This window comes from Castor canadensis, chromosome 2 (assembly GCF_047511655.1).
Source record: "Castor canadensis chromosome 2, mCasCan1.hap1v2, whole genome shotgun sequence".
In the NCBI taxonomy this organism is placed as follows: Eukaryota; Metazoa; Chordata; class Mammalia; order Rodentia; family Castoridae; genus Castor; species Castor canadensis.
In genome coordinates this window covers 87,951,662-87,969,161 of record NC_133387.1, presented here as the reverse complement: position 1 = coordinate 87,969,161, position 17,500 = coordinate 87,951,662, and the positions used below count along the sequence as shown (strand labels likewise).

Below are 17,500 nucleotides of genomic sequence, written 5' to 3'. Positions count from 1 at the left end.
TTATTCACAAATTTCCTCTGGAAAGCTGTATGCCTTACCATGCTTTTATAGCATTTAATACGGGTAAATTCTTTGTGATCTTGAATTCCATGCTTCAAAATTAAACGTGCCTTTGGAAGAATAATTTACGAATTTATGGCTGTGATTTTTGAGAAAAGACTGAAGTGCCGTGGCCAGTGTGTATAAAATCAGTAGTCAGGGCCTCTTATTTCAAGAGTTTGAATTTGTGGAGTTCAGGTTTATTCTGGCTTCACATCCTTCTACTATAGGCTATGTCAGAAGGACACAAGCAAGAACTGGGCACAAGAGACCATCCATATATTCTGAAGGTTTACTTTAGAAGTGTTGCCCAGCCTTTCAACTCATTATCAGATAATTAGGAGAAAGGTGGAGGTCAACTCTCCAGACTCCTACTCCGTGTTAGGCTCTGTGCTAGGAGCTTTGAGCACATGTTCTCATTGTTTCTCACTTTAGTTAGGCCCAGTCTTGCCGTGTTCCTGGCCAAAAAAGGGGACAGAGGCTCTGGAACATCCACCGCATGTCTGGGTACTCCCAGTTACAGCACAAATGGCACGGATCCAACGGTGTTTGCATTGGATTTCATGGTTTCTAGTAACAGAAACAACTCCAGGCTTCTTGGAGCATGGAAGGAACTGGTTGGAAGATATGATAGGTTGCAGAATTCTTGAAAAAACTGAACTGGAATGAGGAAGATAGGGACCAGGGAAAGTTATGGGGATCTAGGTAGCAAAATGAGTAAGCAAACTATTCAGGGAACACTGTGTCCATCTGCACATGATTCAAATTCTAGAAGAGCATTTGTGTGCCCTGACCTAGGTCACGTGCTCATCCTTTGCAGAGGAGGCAGGACACTATGATTGACAGTGCTTACTAGGGCTGTGCCCATTTAGAGGGTAGCCCAAAGTAGTTACTAAGAGAAGGGCCTGGAAAAGAGCAGATAAACCTTTAAAGAGTGAAGTCTCCATCCTGCAAGAATCAATAGAGTTTATGGGGGCCAGGCACCATGTAGGCCTGGGGTACTGTGGCAAGCATGTACAGAGTTCCTGTCCTCAAGAAGCTGATACTGGTCCATGGCAACTTAAAGACAGCCACACACTGCAATAGGAGTGAGGCTTCTGTCACCAACTGTGAAGAATGCGCTTGCACACATCCTTGTCCATAGAACCAAAGTGAAAATGACTGAGAGACATTGTCATGGCTGGACAAACAAACCAAGATCGTTTCTGAACTGGAGACAGGAAGTATGTCTCATACTCAGCCAGCTCTCAGCCTCCAGAGGTTTTTTGGTGGAACTAAACATTTAGTACTGGGGAGTCAGTAAATGCTTCTTGGTTTTAAGAAATTGGCATTGATGCAAAAATCCTCAACAAAATAATGGCAAACCAAATTCAGCAACACATCAAAAAGATTATTCACCACGACCAAGTAGGCTTCATCCCAGGGATGCAGGGGTGCTTCAACATACAAAAATCAATAAATGTAATAAACCACATTAACAGAAGCAAAGACAAAAACCACTTGATCATCTCAATAGATGCAGAAAAAGCCTTTGATAAGATCCAACTCCATTTCATGAGAAAAGCGCTAAGAAAACTAGGACTAGAAGGAAAGTACCTCAACATTATAAAAGCTATATATGACAAACCTACAGCCAGCATTATACTTAACAAAGAAAAATTGAAACCATTCCCTCTAAAATCAGGAACCAGACAAGGATGCCCAATATCTCCACTCCTATTCAACATAGTACTGGAATTCCTAGCCAGAGCAATTAGGCAAGAAGAAGGAATAAAAGGAATACAAATAGGTAAAGAAACTGTCAAAATGTCCCTATTTGCAGATGACATGATCCTATACCTTAAAGACCCAAAAAACTCTACTCAGAAGCTTCTAGACATCATCAATAGCTATAGCAAGGTAGCAGGATATAAAATCAACATAGAAAAATCATTACCATTTCTATACACTAACAATGAGCAAACGGAAAAAGAATGTATGAAAACAATTCCATTTACAATAGCCTCAAAAAAAATCAAATACCTAGGTGTAAACCTAACAAAAGATGTGAAAGACCTCTACAAGGAAAACTATACACTTCTGAAGAAAGAGATTCAGGAAGACCCATGCTCATGGGTAGAATCAACATAGTAAAAATGTTGATACTCCCAAAAGTAATCTACATGTTTAATGCAATTCCCATCAAAATTCCAATGACATTCATTAAAGAGATTGAAAAATCTACTGTTAAATTTATATGGAAACACAAGAGGCCACGAATAGCCAAGGCAATACTCAGTCAAAAGAACAATGCAGGAGGTATCACAATATCTGACTTCAAACTATATTATAAAGCAATAACAATAAAAACAACATGGTACTGGCACAAAAACAGACATGAAGACCAGTGGAACAGAATAGAGGACCCAGATATGAAGCCACACAACTATAAGCAACTTATCTTTGGGGATATACCCAAAAGACTGTGACACAGGTTACTCCAGAGGCACCTGCACACCCATGTTTATTGCAGCACTATTCATAATAGCCAAGTTATGGAAACAGCCAAGACGCCCCACTACTGATGAATGGATCAAGAAAATGTGGTATTTATACACAATGGAATTTTATGCAGCCATGAAGAAGAACGAAATGTTATCATTCGCTGGTAAATGGATGGAATTGGAGAACATCATTCTGAGTGAGGTTAGCCTGGCCCAAAAGACCAAAAATTGTATGTTCTCCCCAATATGTGGACATTAGATCAAGGGCAAACACAACAATGGGATTGGACTATGAGCACATGATAAAAGCTAGAACACACAAGGGAGGGGTGAGGATAGGTAAGACACCTAAAAAATTAGCTAGCATTTGTTGCCCTTAATGCAGAGAAACTAAAGCAGATACCTTAAAAGCAACTGAGGCCAATAGGAGAAGGGGACCAGGAACTAGAGAAAAGGTTAGATCAAAAAGAATTAACCTAGAAGGTAACACACATTCACAGGTAATCAATGTGAGTCAACTCCCTGTATAGCTATCCTTATCTCAACCAGCAAAACCCCTTGTTCCTTCCTATTATTGCTTATACTCTCTCTACAACAAAATTAGAAATAAGGGCAAAATAGTTTCTGCTGGGTATTGAGGGGGTAGGGGGGAGAGGGAGGGGGCGGAGTGGGTGGTAAGGGAGGGGGTGGGGGCAGGGGGGTGAAATGACCTAAGCCTTGTATGCACATATGAATAATAAAAGAAAAAAAAAAGAAATTGGACTCCTTTCTGAAGGAGATATAAGTAGGAGTTTAAGAGGTCCAGGACTAGGACTCATCCTGGTACCTCATAGTATTACAGTATTCTTAACAAAAAAGTAAAGGTAATCTTTCTCTCTCCCCTACCATATGAAAGAGTATGAGAATAAAGCCATATGTTCATGAAAGCACTTTGAAAAGTTAAGTAAATGGAAATATAAAAAGTGCTTTTTTCATCCTTTTGACAAAGAAAAAGAAAAAAAATGCTTGCAATTCATATCACATAATGACATCTCGTAGATGCTGGAATTTTGAAATGTTTTCAGTTCATAGATAAACATTTTATCTAGTTGTCAGGGAAATTTGAGAACTGGTAGTATTTAAATTATTCCAAGTTATTCCCACAAAAACCTATCTTTTGTCAAACTGAGGTACCCAACCTGTTCTTCCTGTTACTGTTCCTCTTGGTATTTTTTCATTATAAAAGCATTCTCATCATATTAACTAAAAAACTAGATACTAGTCAGGCTAAGACAAGTTAACCATACTTTGACTATCTTAACTACCAGTATATTGATTTATTTTTCCCATTTGAAGCATGTTTTTTAAGCATGGTAATTATAGTGTACAAATAAATAGAATCACTGTTTTTGATTGTTTATTTATACAATTAAGCATTTTTCCATGTCATTGTAAAACCGTTAATTTCACTGAGCTAACCAGCCAGCCCTGTGAGGAGTAAAAGAGAAGGGTCTGAAAGGAAACGCTTTCCTCCTAGACTCAGGCCTCACACCCTGCCAGAGAGAAAAGTGAGGAACTGGGGTATTCAGTGCATTGCCTGGCATAGCACTGGAAACCAACCCCAACCAACCCTTTGCCCCTTGTTTTGTTTAATCACTGCTGGCAACGGAAGTGTAGCTAAAAACTGCATTCATCTCTGTGTCTTCTCTGTCTTTAGACCTTGTTGCTTAAAATACCAGCTAGCCTCTGGGGTAGGCTTGCCCCAGACGGTTCCAGTTTTAGCAATGAAAGTCCTACATCTGGGCAAACTCTTGGGCAAACCAGGAGACTCTGTTCCTATCAGGGGAGAAGCCAGGTGAAAGTGTGCACATCCTTCCTGATCAGCCACTGTGTTGAGTTCAGCTACTCTGGAATTTCTGTTACTGTCAGGATGAGAGTGGCCACCTTACGCTTCCTGACACCTTGTCCACCTGGCTCCTTGGGTCACAGGTGCTGGATCCTGGACCATCTTATCCACTCATCCAGCCTAGAGGCCCCCAACTGGGTGATTCCTGTGGGGGCTACTGGGAGTTAATGGGACATTTAAGTATAAATAAAAGCTCTGGGATTCTTACATTGAATGTTCTTCACCTTTAATACCAACTCTGAAATCACTTCACGTTATCATTGTAGTAGTCAGGGCCCTCCAGACAGCCTATAGAATGTGTGTGTGTGTGTGTGTGTGTGTGTGTATGTGTGTGTGTGTGTGTGTGTGTGTGTGTGTGTGCATATATAATCATAAGGAGAGTTATTAGGTTGATTTACTCTATCAGAATCTTTATAGTCTCACAATGTGACTGCAGGCTAGAGAGCCTTCAGTTCAAGAAGCTGGAAGGCTCAGACCAAAAAGGCCAGATTATGCAGTCCTAGTTAGAGGCTGAAGGCCTGGTAGCCCTCTGAAGAGCCACTAGTGTGAATCCATTTTCAAAGGCTGAGGATTCTAGAATCTGATGTCCACATGTGACAGCAATAACAAAAACAGAGCTGCTTGTGAAAGGGGGAACATGCAAGCGCACAAGCTTCCCCTTCCATGTTTTAGCTCCACCTGGGACCCCAGCCTATTGGATGGTGTGACTCATGGTCAGGATGTATCTTCCTCACTCAGTTCTCTCACCCACATGCCAGTTTTAGTTGTCTCTGAAAACACCCTTAAGACACACTTTACCAATTTTCTAGGTATCTCTCATTTCAGTCAAGTTGACAACCAAGGTTACCACCACTGGGCTAGAGGTGTGGCTCAAATGTGAAGCCCTGAGTTCAAACTCCAGTACCATCCATCCATCCCCCAAAAAAAACCCTATCACAGTCATTAATCCGGTTTCTTTTTTGTTGTGTTTGATGTATGTTCCCTTTACAATGTTTTCTTTGTGGTCAGACACGGTTGTGCACACTTGTAATCCCAGGTATGCAGGAGATGGAGATAGGAGGATGGCCATGTGTGCCCAGTCTGGGCAAAAAAGTTATCAAGACTCTATCGAAAAACCAAGCTGGACATGGTGGTACATGTGTGTAATTCCAACTGTGTGGGAAAGAGGGTGGAAGGGTCCTGGTGTAAGGTCAGCCCCAGGAAAAAAGTCGAGATTAACTAAAAAATAAATTACAGCTAAAAGGACTAAGGTTTTGGCTCAAGTGGTAGAGTACCTGCCTAGCAAAGCCACGAGTTCAAACTCCAGTCACCACCAAAAGAAAAAAATGTTTTGTTTGCTTTCCAAAGGAAGAATTTCCATATGCTCCCAAAAGCAGGCCTTCTGCACATCACACACAAAATTACATAGTGCCTTTCTTCAGGGCCTTATTCCAGGGAGTTGATGCTCTTGTTTGTGATGAGTCTTCAGTAACAAGGGAAACAGCTCAGGGATGAGCATTGTTTGAATTTAGGTTAACAAATGTATATAATAGTGTACATATAAGCCTTTTTTGCTATAACCTGTAACTTTTGCTATTTTGCCTTAAGAATAAAAAAAACCTCATTGATTTCTAAATATAACAATGATATAGTAAAGGGAGCTATATGGACACTTGGGAAAAGATGCAAACTACATATAGTGGCCATCAAGAGTAAATATAAATAAATAACCCTGTGCATTTGCTAATTAATCAGCATCTTCCATTGAATTCTAGAGGGAAAATTACTTTAGACATGATTATCTTTGTTAATCAGCCATAATCAGGCCTTCCTAGAATGGTGAAATATTTAAGCCTTGATCTCTGGTACCCATCACATATAATTGTTTCCATACTGTTGGCCAAAACAGCTGTAGGAGGTTTCTGCATAGGCCCTAACTACTCAAGGTCTTTGAGGCTATTTTTTTGTATAAACAATGCAAATATTTTATTGTGCACTTGAGTTGAATTTTTAAAAGAGGCTTTCAATCTATCAGGTTTTTTCCTTTGGGTTTCTGTGTGGTGATGGTGGCTGAGCAACATGAAAGGCTGTGTGTTCCTGCAGTGGAGGCCCAAGTCTCTTTCATCTTACCCTGAATCCTGTCCCACCACTGCTTGAGGATTTGGAGTGTGTAAAAGTCCTGAGCTTTTTAATTATGTTTAAGCCTTTAAAGAAGCATGCACTATGGAATCTATGCAGTGGAACATCTGATATCCAATTTGAGGGTTCAACCAAAGGTCTCCACTTGGGCCAAATCAGAGCCTCCAAATAAACCAAAGGCCGCATGGAGTTGAGGAAAACCTCTTTGTTGGGTACAGTGGCAATACTTCATGATAATTAAGATCATGTCGGTTCAATGAAAATAGAAAGCAAAGGAAGAAATTACTCAGATTTCCACCATCAAAATTCATCAACCATATTGCAAACTTTTCATTCCATATATGTAAATATGTATGCCTATTGTACAAAGTAATTGTGAGATGGTTTGTATTTGGCTTTCAGTTTTGATATTTAATGTTCTGTGGCAGCATTTCTCACATCACATCATGATTCAGACATTTTAAGTGGCTTTACAATATCCCATAGAATTCCTGTGCTGCTATATAGTTATTCACCAATTATAGAACTTTTAGTGTTTGTTTGAGTTCTTGGTTATGAAGTGCAATGAATAGAGTTATATAAATTTTACTTATTTTTTTCAGACTTATTTTCATAGAGTGCACTCCACAAATTGTGATTCCTGGGACAAAGAATCTCTAAAGTTCTTAAGTCTTTTTCACACAAATTGAAAAGTGGGCAGAAATGAGTTGTGTCTGCATCATTTCTGCAGTGAAACCCATCAGTTTTAGAGGAACACTTATAGTCTAGATAGAAAGGACACTCCTCACTGTTGACAAGTGAGGAAAGACATCCTTTAAGAAAAGGATGTCTTAGAAGCAGTATGGCAGGCAAAGCTGCCTCCAGTGAGTCACAAACTTGAGGTACCTGCATCTGTTTTGCAGAAAACTGTTTCTCAGTGTAGAAAGACAGAGCAATATGGACTAGCAACACTTGAGAGAAAACTCAGTTTGCATTCAGGCTCCTGCAGTGCCTGAATACAAAGTTAATGAAATGCTGGCTTTGTGAAATCCTAGAGTGTAGTACTCCTTACTTCCTTTAAAATGTAACTACAGCCCTCCTCCTAACCATATATTCAAGTGAATCCGTGTGTGTGTGTGTGTGTGTGTGTGTGTGTGTGTGTGTGTGTGTGGTGTATATGTGTGTGGTGTATGTATGTGTGTGTGAATTTGGAGTGAGTCCCAGGCTTTTTAATTATATCTAAGCTTTTTAAGATGCCTACACATGAAGGCAGAGATAGACTCCTATGCAGTGGAACATCTGATACCCAATTTGAGGATTCAAACAAAGGTCTCCACTCAGGCCAAATCAGTCTCTCAAATAGACCAAAGGTTGCATGGAGTTGAGAAATACCTCTTTGTTGTTTTTTGCAACCAAGAAAAGCCTTTTTGTGGATTGCTATGAAGAATTAAACTTTTGGAAGAATGTAATGATTGACACAGGGCTAGAGTTTGTGTCAGGTTGTTGGTGTGTGTATGGGTACCTGGGGAAATGGCCTTCTGTTCTGTTGGGCTGGCCTTCTGGCCGTCTGGAGTATCCGAGACGCTCAGCCTCTTAAGTAATTTTGCTTACTTTAGCTTCTGAATCCTGCACTTGCTGATGGCTTAGTTTCATTTCAGGTTCTGATCTACAATGGTCAATTGGACATCATCGTGGCAGCCGCCCTGACAGAGCACTCCTTGATGGCCATGAACTGGACAGGATCCCAGGAATACAGTACGGTGCCAAGAAAAGTTTGGAAGATCTTTAAATCTGATACTGATGTGGCTGGTTACGTCCGGACAGTTGGTGACTTCCATCAGGTATAAAATAATATGATAAAATAATAATATGATAAATAAATATATGATAAATAAATAATAATGATAAAAGTGAGAGCACACAAGGGAGGGGTGAGGATAGGTAAGACACCTAAAAAATTAGCATTTGTTGCCCTTAACGCAGAGAAACTAAAGCAGATACCTTAAAAGCAACTGGGGCCAATAGGAAAAGGGGACCAGGAACTAGAGAAAAGGTTAGATCAAAAAGAATTAACCTAGAAGGTAACACCCACGCACAGGAAATTAATGTGAGTCAACTCCCTGTATAGCTATCCTTATCTCAACCAGCAAAAACCCTTGTTCCTTCCTATTATTGCTTATACTCTCTCTACAACAAAATTAGAAATAAGGGCAAAATAGTTTCTGCTGGGTATTGAAGGGGTGGGGGGGGAGAAGGAGGGGGTGGAGTGGGTGGTAAGGGAGGGGGTGGGGGCAGGGGGGAGAAATGACCCAAGCATTGTATGCACATATGAATAATAAAAGAAAAAAAAATAAGTAAAGTCTATCCACCATAAAAAAAAAATAAGAAAAAAGAAAACACTTGGGGTATGTCATGGAATGGGGTAGTAGGATTGAACAGATACTAGTAAGACATGGCTGACCTTAAGCAAGTTCTCCTGGGGCTCTCCCTGCAACCCAGAAGAGCGTCTTGAGTTTCTAAAGTCTTAAGGGTCTTAATGTCAAAGCAGACAACTGTAAGCATTGTTTGAGAGATATGGAGGCAATGAAAAAGACACAGAGTAGCGAGTTGTTAGTGAAACAATGTCAATCTACTGGGAACCAAGGGGAGCTTGAAAATTACTCCAGGACAGCATAATCTCCTCTGACAAATCTGTGGCCATGTTTTCATATGACACATGGAGCCCTAGTACTGGGGATCCAATTGATACCCCTGGAATAACCTCCTCTCAGGTCAGATGTTACTCCCTCTTAGCAACATCCTTTTCCATTGTTGGAATCAGGGCTATTCTGGCTTTATTAGGAGAGTTGGGAAGTATCTTCTTCCTTTCTAGGGTCTCAAGTAATATCTTTAAGTGTTAGATTTCATCAGTGAAGCCACCTGAGACTGAAGGCGTCCTTGAGGAATGATTTCCAAGGGGATTAACCACCTTTTCTATCTCTTCTTGTATCATCTTTATAGACTGTAATTTTTTTACAGAAATTTGTCTATTTCATCTAAAATTTCAAATTCCTGGGCATAAAGTTGCTTTTGTAACACTGTCTCACTGTCATGTAATGTCATTTAAGATCTGCAGTGATATTAGTAATTTATACCTCCCTTGCCTGAGGTATAACAAATTTATACTCTACTTAAAGAACCAATTTTTATCATTGTTCGTTTTCCCCCTTGCATTTTTGCTATTTTATTAATTTGTACTTTTTCCTGTTATCTTCTTGCTATTATTTTCTTTGTGCTTTACTATTCTTTTTAAAAAAACTCTTTAAGACGAGTTCTTAAAACATTAATTTTCAGCTTTTTTTCATTTCTAATATATATGCATTCCATGTAATGAATTTGCCAAGCCTGGCCTTATGTGCACCCTAAAATTTGACATAGTTTTATTATGATTATGTTTAAAACATTCATAATTTCCATTATATTTTATCCCCTTTGGCCAGTAGATCATTTTAAAGCATATTACTTAATTTCCAAACATTTTTGACTCTTCTATTCTTGCATTTATTTCAAGCATAAGGAAACCTACTCAATTACAGCTTTGTGGTAAAAGAAACAAAACATATTCTTCATAATTTCAACCATTTGTGGCCCCCAAAGTGGTCATTTTTAGTAACTATTTCTTGTACAATTATAAAGAACTTAGGATTTGCTGTTGTTGTTATAATGCTTTTTTATGTGAATTAAAAGTTTATTCTTTTTTTATTTAAAAAACTCTTTAAAGAAATTCAAATGGCCAGAAAACACATGAAAAAATGCTCACCATCTCTAGCAATAAAGGAAATGCAAATTAAAACCACACTAAGATTCCACCTCACCCCTGTTAGAATAGCCATCATCAGCAACACCACCAACAACAGGTGTTGGCGAGGATGCGGGGAAAAAGGAACCCTTTTACACTGTTGGTGGGAATGTAGACTAGTACAACCACTCTGGAAAAAAATTTGGAGGCTACTTAAAAAGCTGGACATCGATCTACCATTTGATCCAGCAATACCACTCTTGGGGATATACCCAAAAGACTGTTACTCCAGAGGCACCTGCACATCCATGTTTATTGCGGCACTATTCACAATAGCCAAGTTATGGAAACAGCCAAGATGTCCCAGCACTGACGAATGGATTAAGAAAATGTGGTATCTATACACAATGGAATTTTATGCAGCCATGAAGAAGAACGAAATGTTATCATTCGCTGGTAAATGGATGGAATTGGAGAACATCATTCTGAGTGAGGTTAGCCTGGCTCAAAAGACCAAAAATCGTATGTTCTCCCTCATATGTGGACATTAGATCAAGGGCAAACACAACAAGGGGATTGGACTATGAGCACATGATAAAAGCGAGAGCACACAAGGGAGGGGTGAGGATAGGTAAGACACCTAAAAAACTAGCTAGCATTTGTTGCCCTTAACGCAGAGAAACTAAAGCAGATACCTTAAAGCAACTGAGGCCAATAGGAAAAGGGGACCAGGAACTAGAGAAAAGGTTAGATCAAAAAGAATTAACCTAGAAGGTAACACACATGTACAGGAAATTAATGTGAGTCAATGCCCTGTATAGCTATCCTTATCTCAACCAGCAAAACCCCTTGTTCCTTCCTATTATTGCTTATACTCTCTCTACAACAAAATTAGAGATAAGGGCAAAATAGTTTCTGCTGGGTATTGAGGGGGGGAGCGGGAGGGGGCGGAGTGGGTGGTAAGGGAGGGGGTGGGGTCAGGGGGGAGAAATGAACCAAGCCTTGTATGCACACATGAATAATAAAAGAAAAATGAAAAAAAAAAAAAAAAAAAAAAAAAAAGAAATTGATCCCAAGCAAAATAAAAAACTCTTTAAGATAGGTACTTAAAACACAAATTTTCAGCCTTTCTTCATTTCTAATCTATATGCACTGCATGTAATGAATTTGTTAAGCCTGGCTTTAAGTGTACCCGAAAGTTTGTCATACTTTTATCATGATTTTTATTAATGGTTGGTGCTTTTAATCTTGTTTATTGGTGATATTAGAGAGTACAATATAAGAAAAGACTATTCAATATTAATATAACTAATTTATATTAATATAAATTAATAATTTTACTACTTTCCAGACAAATGTATGAACTTAGAGCACATTATCTTCCTCACCAACTCTCCTGCTTTCTATGTGATTTAAAAAAAAAAACTGATTCTACATCTTACGTACTTTGAGACAGTATTTATAGCATTTGCCACAACCGATACTCACTGAACACTGTCTTTTCAATTGGTTTTCAGTCTTTCTGGCATTTCTTGCTTAAAGAAATCTCTTTAGTATTTATTTTAGAAATATTAAATTGACAACAAGTGCACCATTTTTGTCTTAAAATGTCTTTCTGTTGCCTTTAATTGTGAAGGACATTTCCCATGTAACAAAATTTTACCTTGGCACATAAGAGATGTCACCCTCTGATCCTCTCGTGTGTATCCTTGCTGATGAGAAGTCAGGCTTCGTTTATTGCTGCTCCTTTGAGGAAGATTCTTGCTTTGTTTAGGGTTTCACTTCCACCTGACTACTCAAGATTTTCTAGCTTGGGTTTTCCAGAAATTCTGCCACTCGTACTTCTCGTGTGTGAATATATGTATGCAACTTGCCTTGATTTCTTGAGCTTTTTGAAACTATGATTTGAAGTCGTTTGTCATAGTTGGAAAATTCACAATCATTATTTTTTCAAATATTTCTCATTCTCCATTTCTCTGTCCTCTCCTTCTAAGATTGTGTTTATAGGCCTGTTTGACCTTTTCATTTTATCCCATATAGCTTTCTTTCCATCTTTTTTTTCTCTACACTTCAGTTTTGAATTTTCAGTTTTAAATTTTCTTCTAGTTCTCTATTTTTCTCTTCTGCTGTTTCTAATCTGTTGCTTAACTTATTTGTTCAATTTTTAAATTTCAGTTAACCTATGGATACAGACTGCATTTTGCCCCACTTCCAAAATTCATTTGACCCGACTCCAGAGTGACTGCATGTGGAGAAAGGGCCAGTCGGTTATAATTAAAGTTAATGAGTTCATAAGGATAGGGCCCTGATTTAATGTCCTTAGTGTCCTTATAAGGGGACACATCAGAGCACTTTCTCTGTTGCTCTCTTTGCCATGTGAGGACACAGGAAGTTTCTGCAAGCCCGGGAGAGAGAGTTGATCAGCACCTTGATCTTAGAATTCCCAGCCTTCAGAGCTATGAGAAGTAAATTTGTTTAAGCCACCCAGCCCATGATATCTGCATAGAACAGTGGAGAGGATCCAACTAAGTTAATATACTTAGAGCATTACCTGAGTTATAGTAAATTTTGCTATTTTAATTTTTATTATTAATACTTTGGCTTGCTTGCAAGAGTATATATATATATATATACATATACATACATACATATATATATATATATATATATATATATATAAAACAAAAGGAAAATTGTAAATAGTAAAATTCAAGAGCTGAGAAAATATTTCTTTTAAAAACCAGTCCATATGGGAAAGTTGGAGTATTAATATCTGGGTCATTCAGGGCAAATGTGAAAGTTGAGCTGCCAGGAAGTGACGGACATGTCATCACCACATCCCTGCTCTGTCTTTGTGATGTGAGTCTCACTCTGGGTCTCCTCAAGATTCCCTGAGGGCTGCCTCCACCACCTGTTATTTTATGTCTCCCGGAACAGCCTTGAGAAATGCTCCAGTGCCTGACGTTGCTCACACATCCTGCTTGACACTTTGCACAAAACGTCTAGCTTGGCAGGCCAGATTGCCACTTCAGGACACTGTGTGCCACAGAGGTGGGAATAGGAATTGGCCGCCAGTCAGAAAGTGGTGGCAAATGTCGCACTAAGCCCACTGACTCTTCTGTGAACGCAAAGCACATTTAGAGATGAAATGGCACTTCTCTGGCTATTAAAACCCGGGTAACAAAAGAAACAGGGCCCACATATGTTTGTGATAGGGAATATTTTACCACGCAGCAAGGGAGCTGCATTTTATGTAGGTGATTATAAAATGTTGGTGGAGATCCTGCTCCCTGGGAGCCTCAGTGTTAGGTGGGGGTGCATGGAGATGAGGGGAGTGGAAGAGGGAAAGGAGCGCCCCTTCAACAAAGGCATTCTCTGTGAAGCTGGGGTCTGGCAACGCTGTCCAAATGTCAAGCGTCTGATAATGAACAAAACGGACCTCAGCCACAGACTTGCATTAGACACACAAAACAGAAGCACGTGTATGTGTCTGCCTAAAAGAAACCACACTCTGCCAAACACCACAGCTCTTAATTTTAAAAATCCAAACCAAAGTAGACTTGTCTCCGCATCGTTACCTAAAATGTCCACTTAAAGGAATGACAGCTCTCCTAGGGGAGGAAGTGGGAGCTGAGAGACAGATCCATTTCCCCATGTCTTCACATCTTGTGATGCCCAGGGGGCTGCCCACAGCTCCAGCCAGCCTTCAGAGGCAGGATGAAGAATGAATGTTTCTAGATCATCCTGGAAGGGAGCACTATTTTGATATTTGTACCATGCTAAACATTGGACCCTGCCTTGTAATGTGATCTGGGACAGCCAAATTTCTGAGCTTCAGTTTGTCTATAAAATGCAGGGTTTTGACTGAATTATTTCTAAGATATTTTCTAATGAATATCTGAAATCTCTGTTTTTCATGAATGCCCACTGCTGAATTAGCAAGAAATGTAGAAGAGTAGTGTTGCCTTCAGCAAATGTTGTAATTCTCTCAACACTTACCTATATGTATGTATGTGTCTGTTTACCTATTTAGATACAGAGGGAAAGAGAGAGAGGAGAGAAAGAGAAAGAGAAAGAAAGACAAAGACTATGCATAAAATGCAATTCCCAGACTAAGGAATCCCTAGGCAGCCTCCACACTGGTATTGACCTTGAGCTTTTTCTAATATTATCTCTGGGTCCCAGAAATCTAATCCTTTCTCCTTGGCTCTTTACAACCCAAGGCCACTTGGGATCTTTTCTGTGCCCTCCTTCAAATGTCCAAGTTGCCAATCTGTGTTGATGTTTTCACTCTTTTCCAAATGCAGGCCATTCTGTTCTTTTACCTTCAAATCATCATACCAGCCTTAAGGATGTTTTGACTCCATTTATAAATTAAAAATTTTTAAGTCAGAATTAGAGCTACACTGATGAATTTCTTTAAAGAACATGTTTCTAGTTTAAACTTTATTAAGCTAGATATCCTGAAGAAAGCAAATGAATCATTTCCATTAACCTTACTGAAAATATTTTTATTGAGACTAGTTATTCGCTATGTAAATACTGCAATAAGGATTCAAATTACTTTTCAGTTTTCATTCTTATCAAATCTGTGTGTGGCTTTTGCTATCATGAGTTTTACATAATTAACAACAAATGTAATTTTCTTATTTGCAGTTTGAGTCAAGGTTATTTTTACTTTATGTTTTCAATATCTATATCCTTTACGGTATACTCAGAAATTGCAGGATGGATTTTCTTGGCTAGGTAATATTTTATATCTGCAAAAAATTGTAGATATCATTTTTCAGGTGAGGTCACTAGTCTCAGAGGTTAAGTGACTTTCCCGAAGTCTTCTTCCCATTTTATGTCCTTGCTGAGATAAGATTCCAGGCATCCTAGCTTCCAGCCCCTGTTTTTCTACTTCATAGCATACCCAGCACCAGAATGATGGAATCACAGCAGTGTGTTGGGACAGGTGAAATTGGAGCCCATATACATGTCTGCCATCATTAAACCAGACCTAAGAAATAATGGATTTCACATCTAGGATTAGCTCTGAATCCCATTCATGGTGACCACCTCCTACAGACACAGGATGTCAGGTTTTTAAACAGTCACAAGAGCTTATTTGGTGGTGAAGCCAAGTTCATCCAGTGGTAAGAAAAGTTACGGCTTTATCTAGGAACTTGTAATATTAATACAAAAAAAAAAGTACATGCTGGAATTAACCAAGTGAGTAGAGCGAAGGTGGTAGGTAGAGTGATGGGTTAGAAAGCAGGGGGCAAGGCAGGGCTCATTGTCCAGCTCATAGATTGGAGCTTGGAGAAGAGCTGGGAAAGCACAAAAAGGCATCATGGGGATTGAATGGTAGGACCAGGGGTGCCTCTTCCATTATCCAAGCAGCAGGGAACTACTGAAGATTTTTAAGCACCTTTTCACAGCTGTTGTTAGGAAACTAAAAAATGACAGTAATCGAGTGAATTCAGGCTGGGGAGACAATAGAAGTAGGGTTTTGTGTGTCGGTCTTTATTGGGAAAAGATTTGTCTATTTCCTAAGATTGCCTTCTTAATGCTTGATTCTCAGATTCTAAAGCAGAGATGTGGTGAATAAGCTTTGGAATATCCAGGGTATGCTGACTGATTGCCTGTTGGACAGACACCACCTTAAGCTAGGGGTCCTCAGGGCGAGTACTGCATGCTGGTGTCCATTGGCCTCTCCTTGACCATACTAAGTGTGTCCAGCCCCTAAATCACAAGCCCTGTGCCAAGATTTACACCCGGCCCAGGTTTGCAGTATGGAGCCTTCTAGCTCTAAATCCCCCATTTTCCAGCTAGAGATTATTTCCAGAAAAACTGAAGGGAAAGAGCAAGTGTGCTGGGAGCTTAACTGTCCTGCAGAGTGGTCACATTGGAGGCAGCTTGGTTACTGAGAGGAAGGTAGACCAGAGAGTTAGACAAACCTGATTTGAACTTGTTTTTTCCACTTACTAGCTGTGGACTGGTTACTGGTGCTATAAATTCTGAGTGACAGCAATTAACTTTGTTAGGGATATGTGGAAAAAAGTCCAAAGGAGATGCTGAGGATAGCTGCCAATCCAGCATTTGTGAGCCCCCAGGCTGTAGTTTATTACCCAATTTTTTTAACCCATGAGTTTCTAGAATCCTAGTAGCCACCCTGGAAACTATGTCATGGTGTTTACTAGTTTATGGATGAGGAACTTGCTGAAAGCTTCAAAGAGTAATAGGATCTATGATTGGACAACACAAGTCTCGGTCTTTCTACCACAGTGCAGTCTTTGAAGTGCCCACGAGGGATGGAAGAGTCTGGTTGGTGGGATGTCAGCCCCACACCTCTCCTCGGGGGTGAGTATTTGGTGATGGTGCCACTATTCTGGGCAGTATATCCAGGCCATATAGATGATTTTGTTCCCTAGAGGCAAGAGCTCTGGGGATGGAGAAAGCATGAGATGCAGACAGAAAGCAATAACAACCAGAGCTGGCCAGCTGGGCTTTCCTAACATTAACTTCAGTTTGTTTCTTTGACCACACACAATTCAGAAAAGTAGGAAAGAATGACCATTCGGTGGCCTCTGAGTGGAAAGAACAGTCAGACTGGAATCTGAACATTTCCACAGACTGTCCATAGAAAGAATAACAGAGAACTAGCCACCTGCCTTTCTTGGGTTTCCTGCTGACAATTCATTTTCTTAGAGTTTTCAACCACGCAGGGAGCATTTTCACGGAGGTCTTTAGCACGCCATTAGTTGTGCTGACATGATTGGAGGAAGCAAAGAGCAATAAATACAACTTTGCATTTGATTAGTTGTGAGGGGGGTGAGAAGTTTAGAGAAAAACACCAAATGGAGGAAATGCCTGTTATATAGATTTGAAACAGTGATGACCAAATACAGTTAGTTGCCTGGTAAAATGTTTTGGCTTTGTTACAGTAATTGCTAACAGAATCTTCATTTCCAACCCTGTCCCAAGCTCTGTTGCTTTCTGCAGAGAGGAGTGTCTGGATTTACGGGTTCTGTGTCTCCATCTTGCACACCTGGGAAAAGTTCTCTGTGCATTGATATGAATCTGTGGACAGAAACCAGACCATGGCAATCAAACCACACTTACCTCCCATACAGAACTTTATGGTAGTCCCTCCAAAAGCAGGGATCAAGACAAAGTTTGAGGTGTAGGTTATTAGGGCTCAATACCAGTAGAAGAAATGGGGAAGAAGGAGAA

At 39.7% G+C, this 17,500-nt stretch overlaps 1 protein-coding gene across 17 annotated transcripts in view; it reads left to right on the top strand.

The window, feature by feature from the left end:
- The window catches only part of Cpvl (carboxypeptidase vitellogenic like), a 135,977-nt gene that overhangs the window by 85,991 nt on the left and 32,486 nt on the right, over positions 1-17,500 (top strand). For 16 of the 17 annotated variants that reach the window (XM_074065203.1, XM_074065214.1, XM_074065209.1 and 13 more), the window contains one exon: positions 8,163-8,345. In XM_074065203.1, coding sequence (XP_073921304.1) covers positions 8,163-8,345 — 183 coding nt within the window. Of the gene's footprint in view, positions 1-8,162; positions 8,346-16,552; positions 16,628-17,500 lie in introns of all 17 variants that reach the window. The other variant, XR_012445258.1, reaches the window with a different exon arrangement.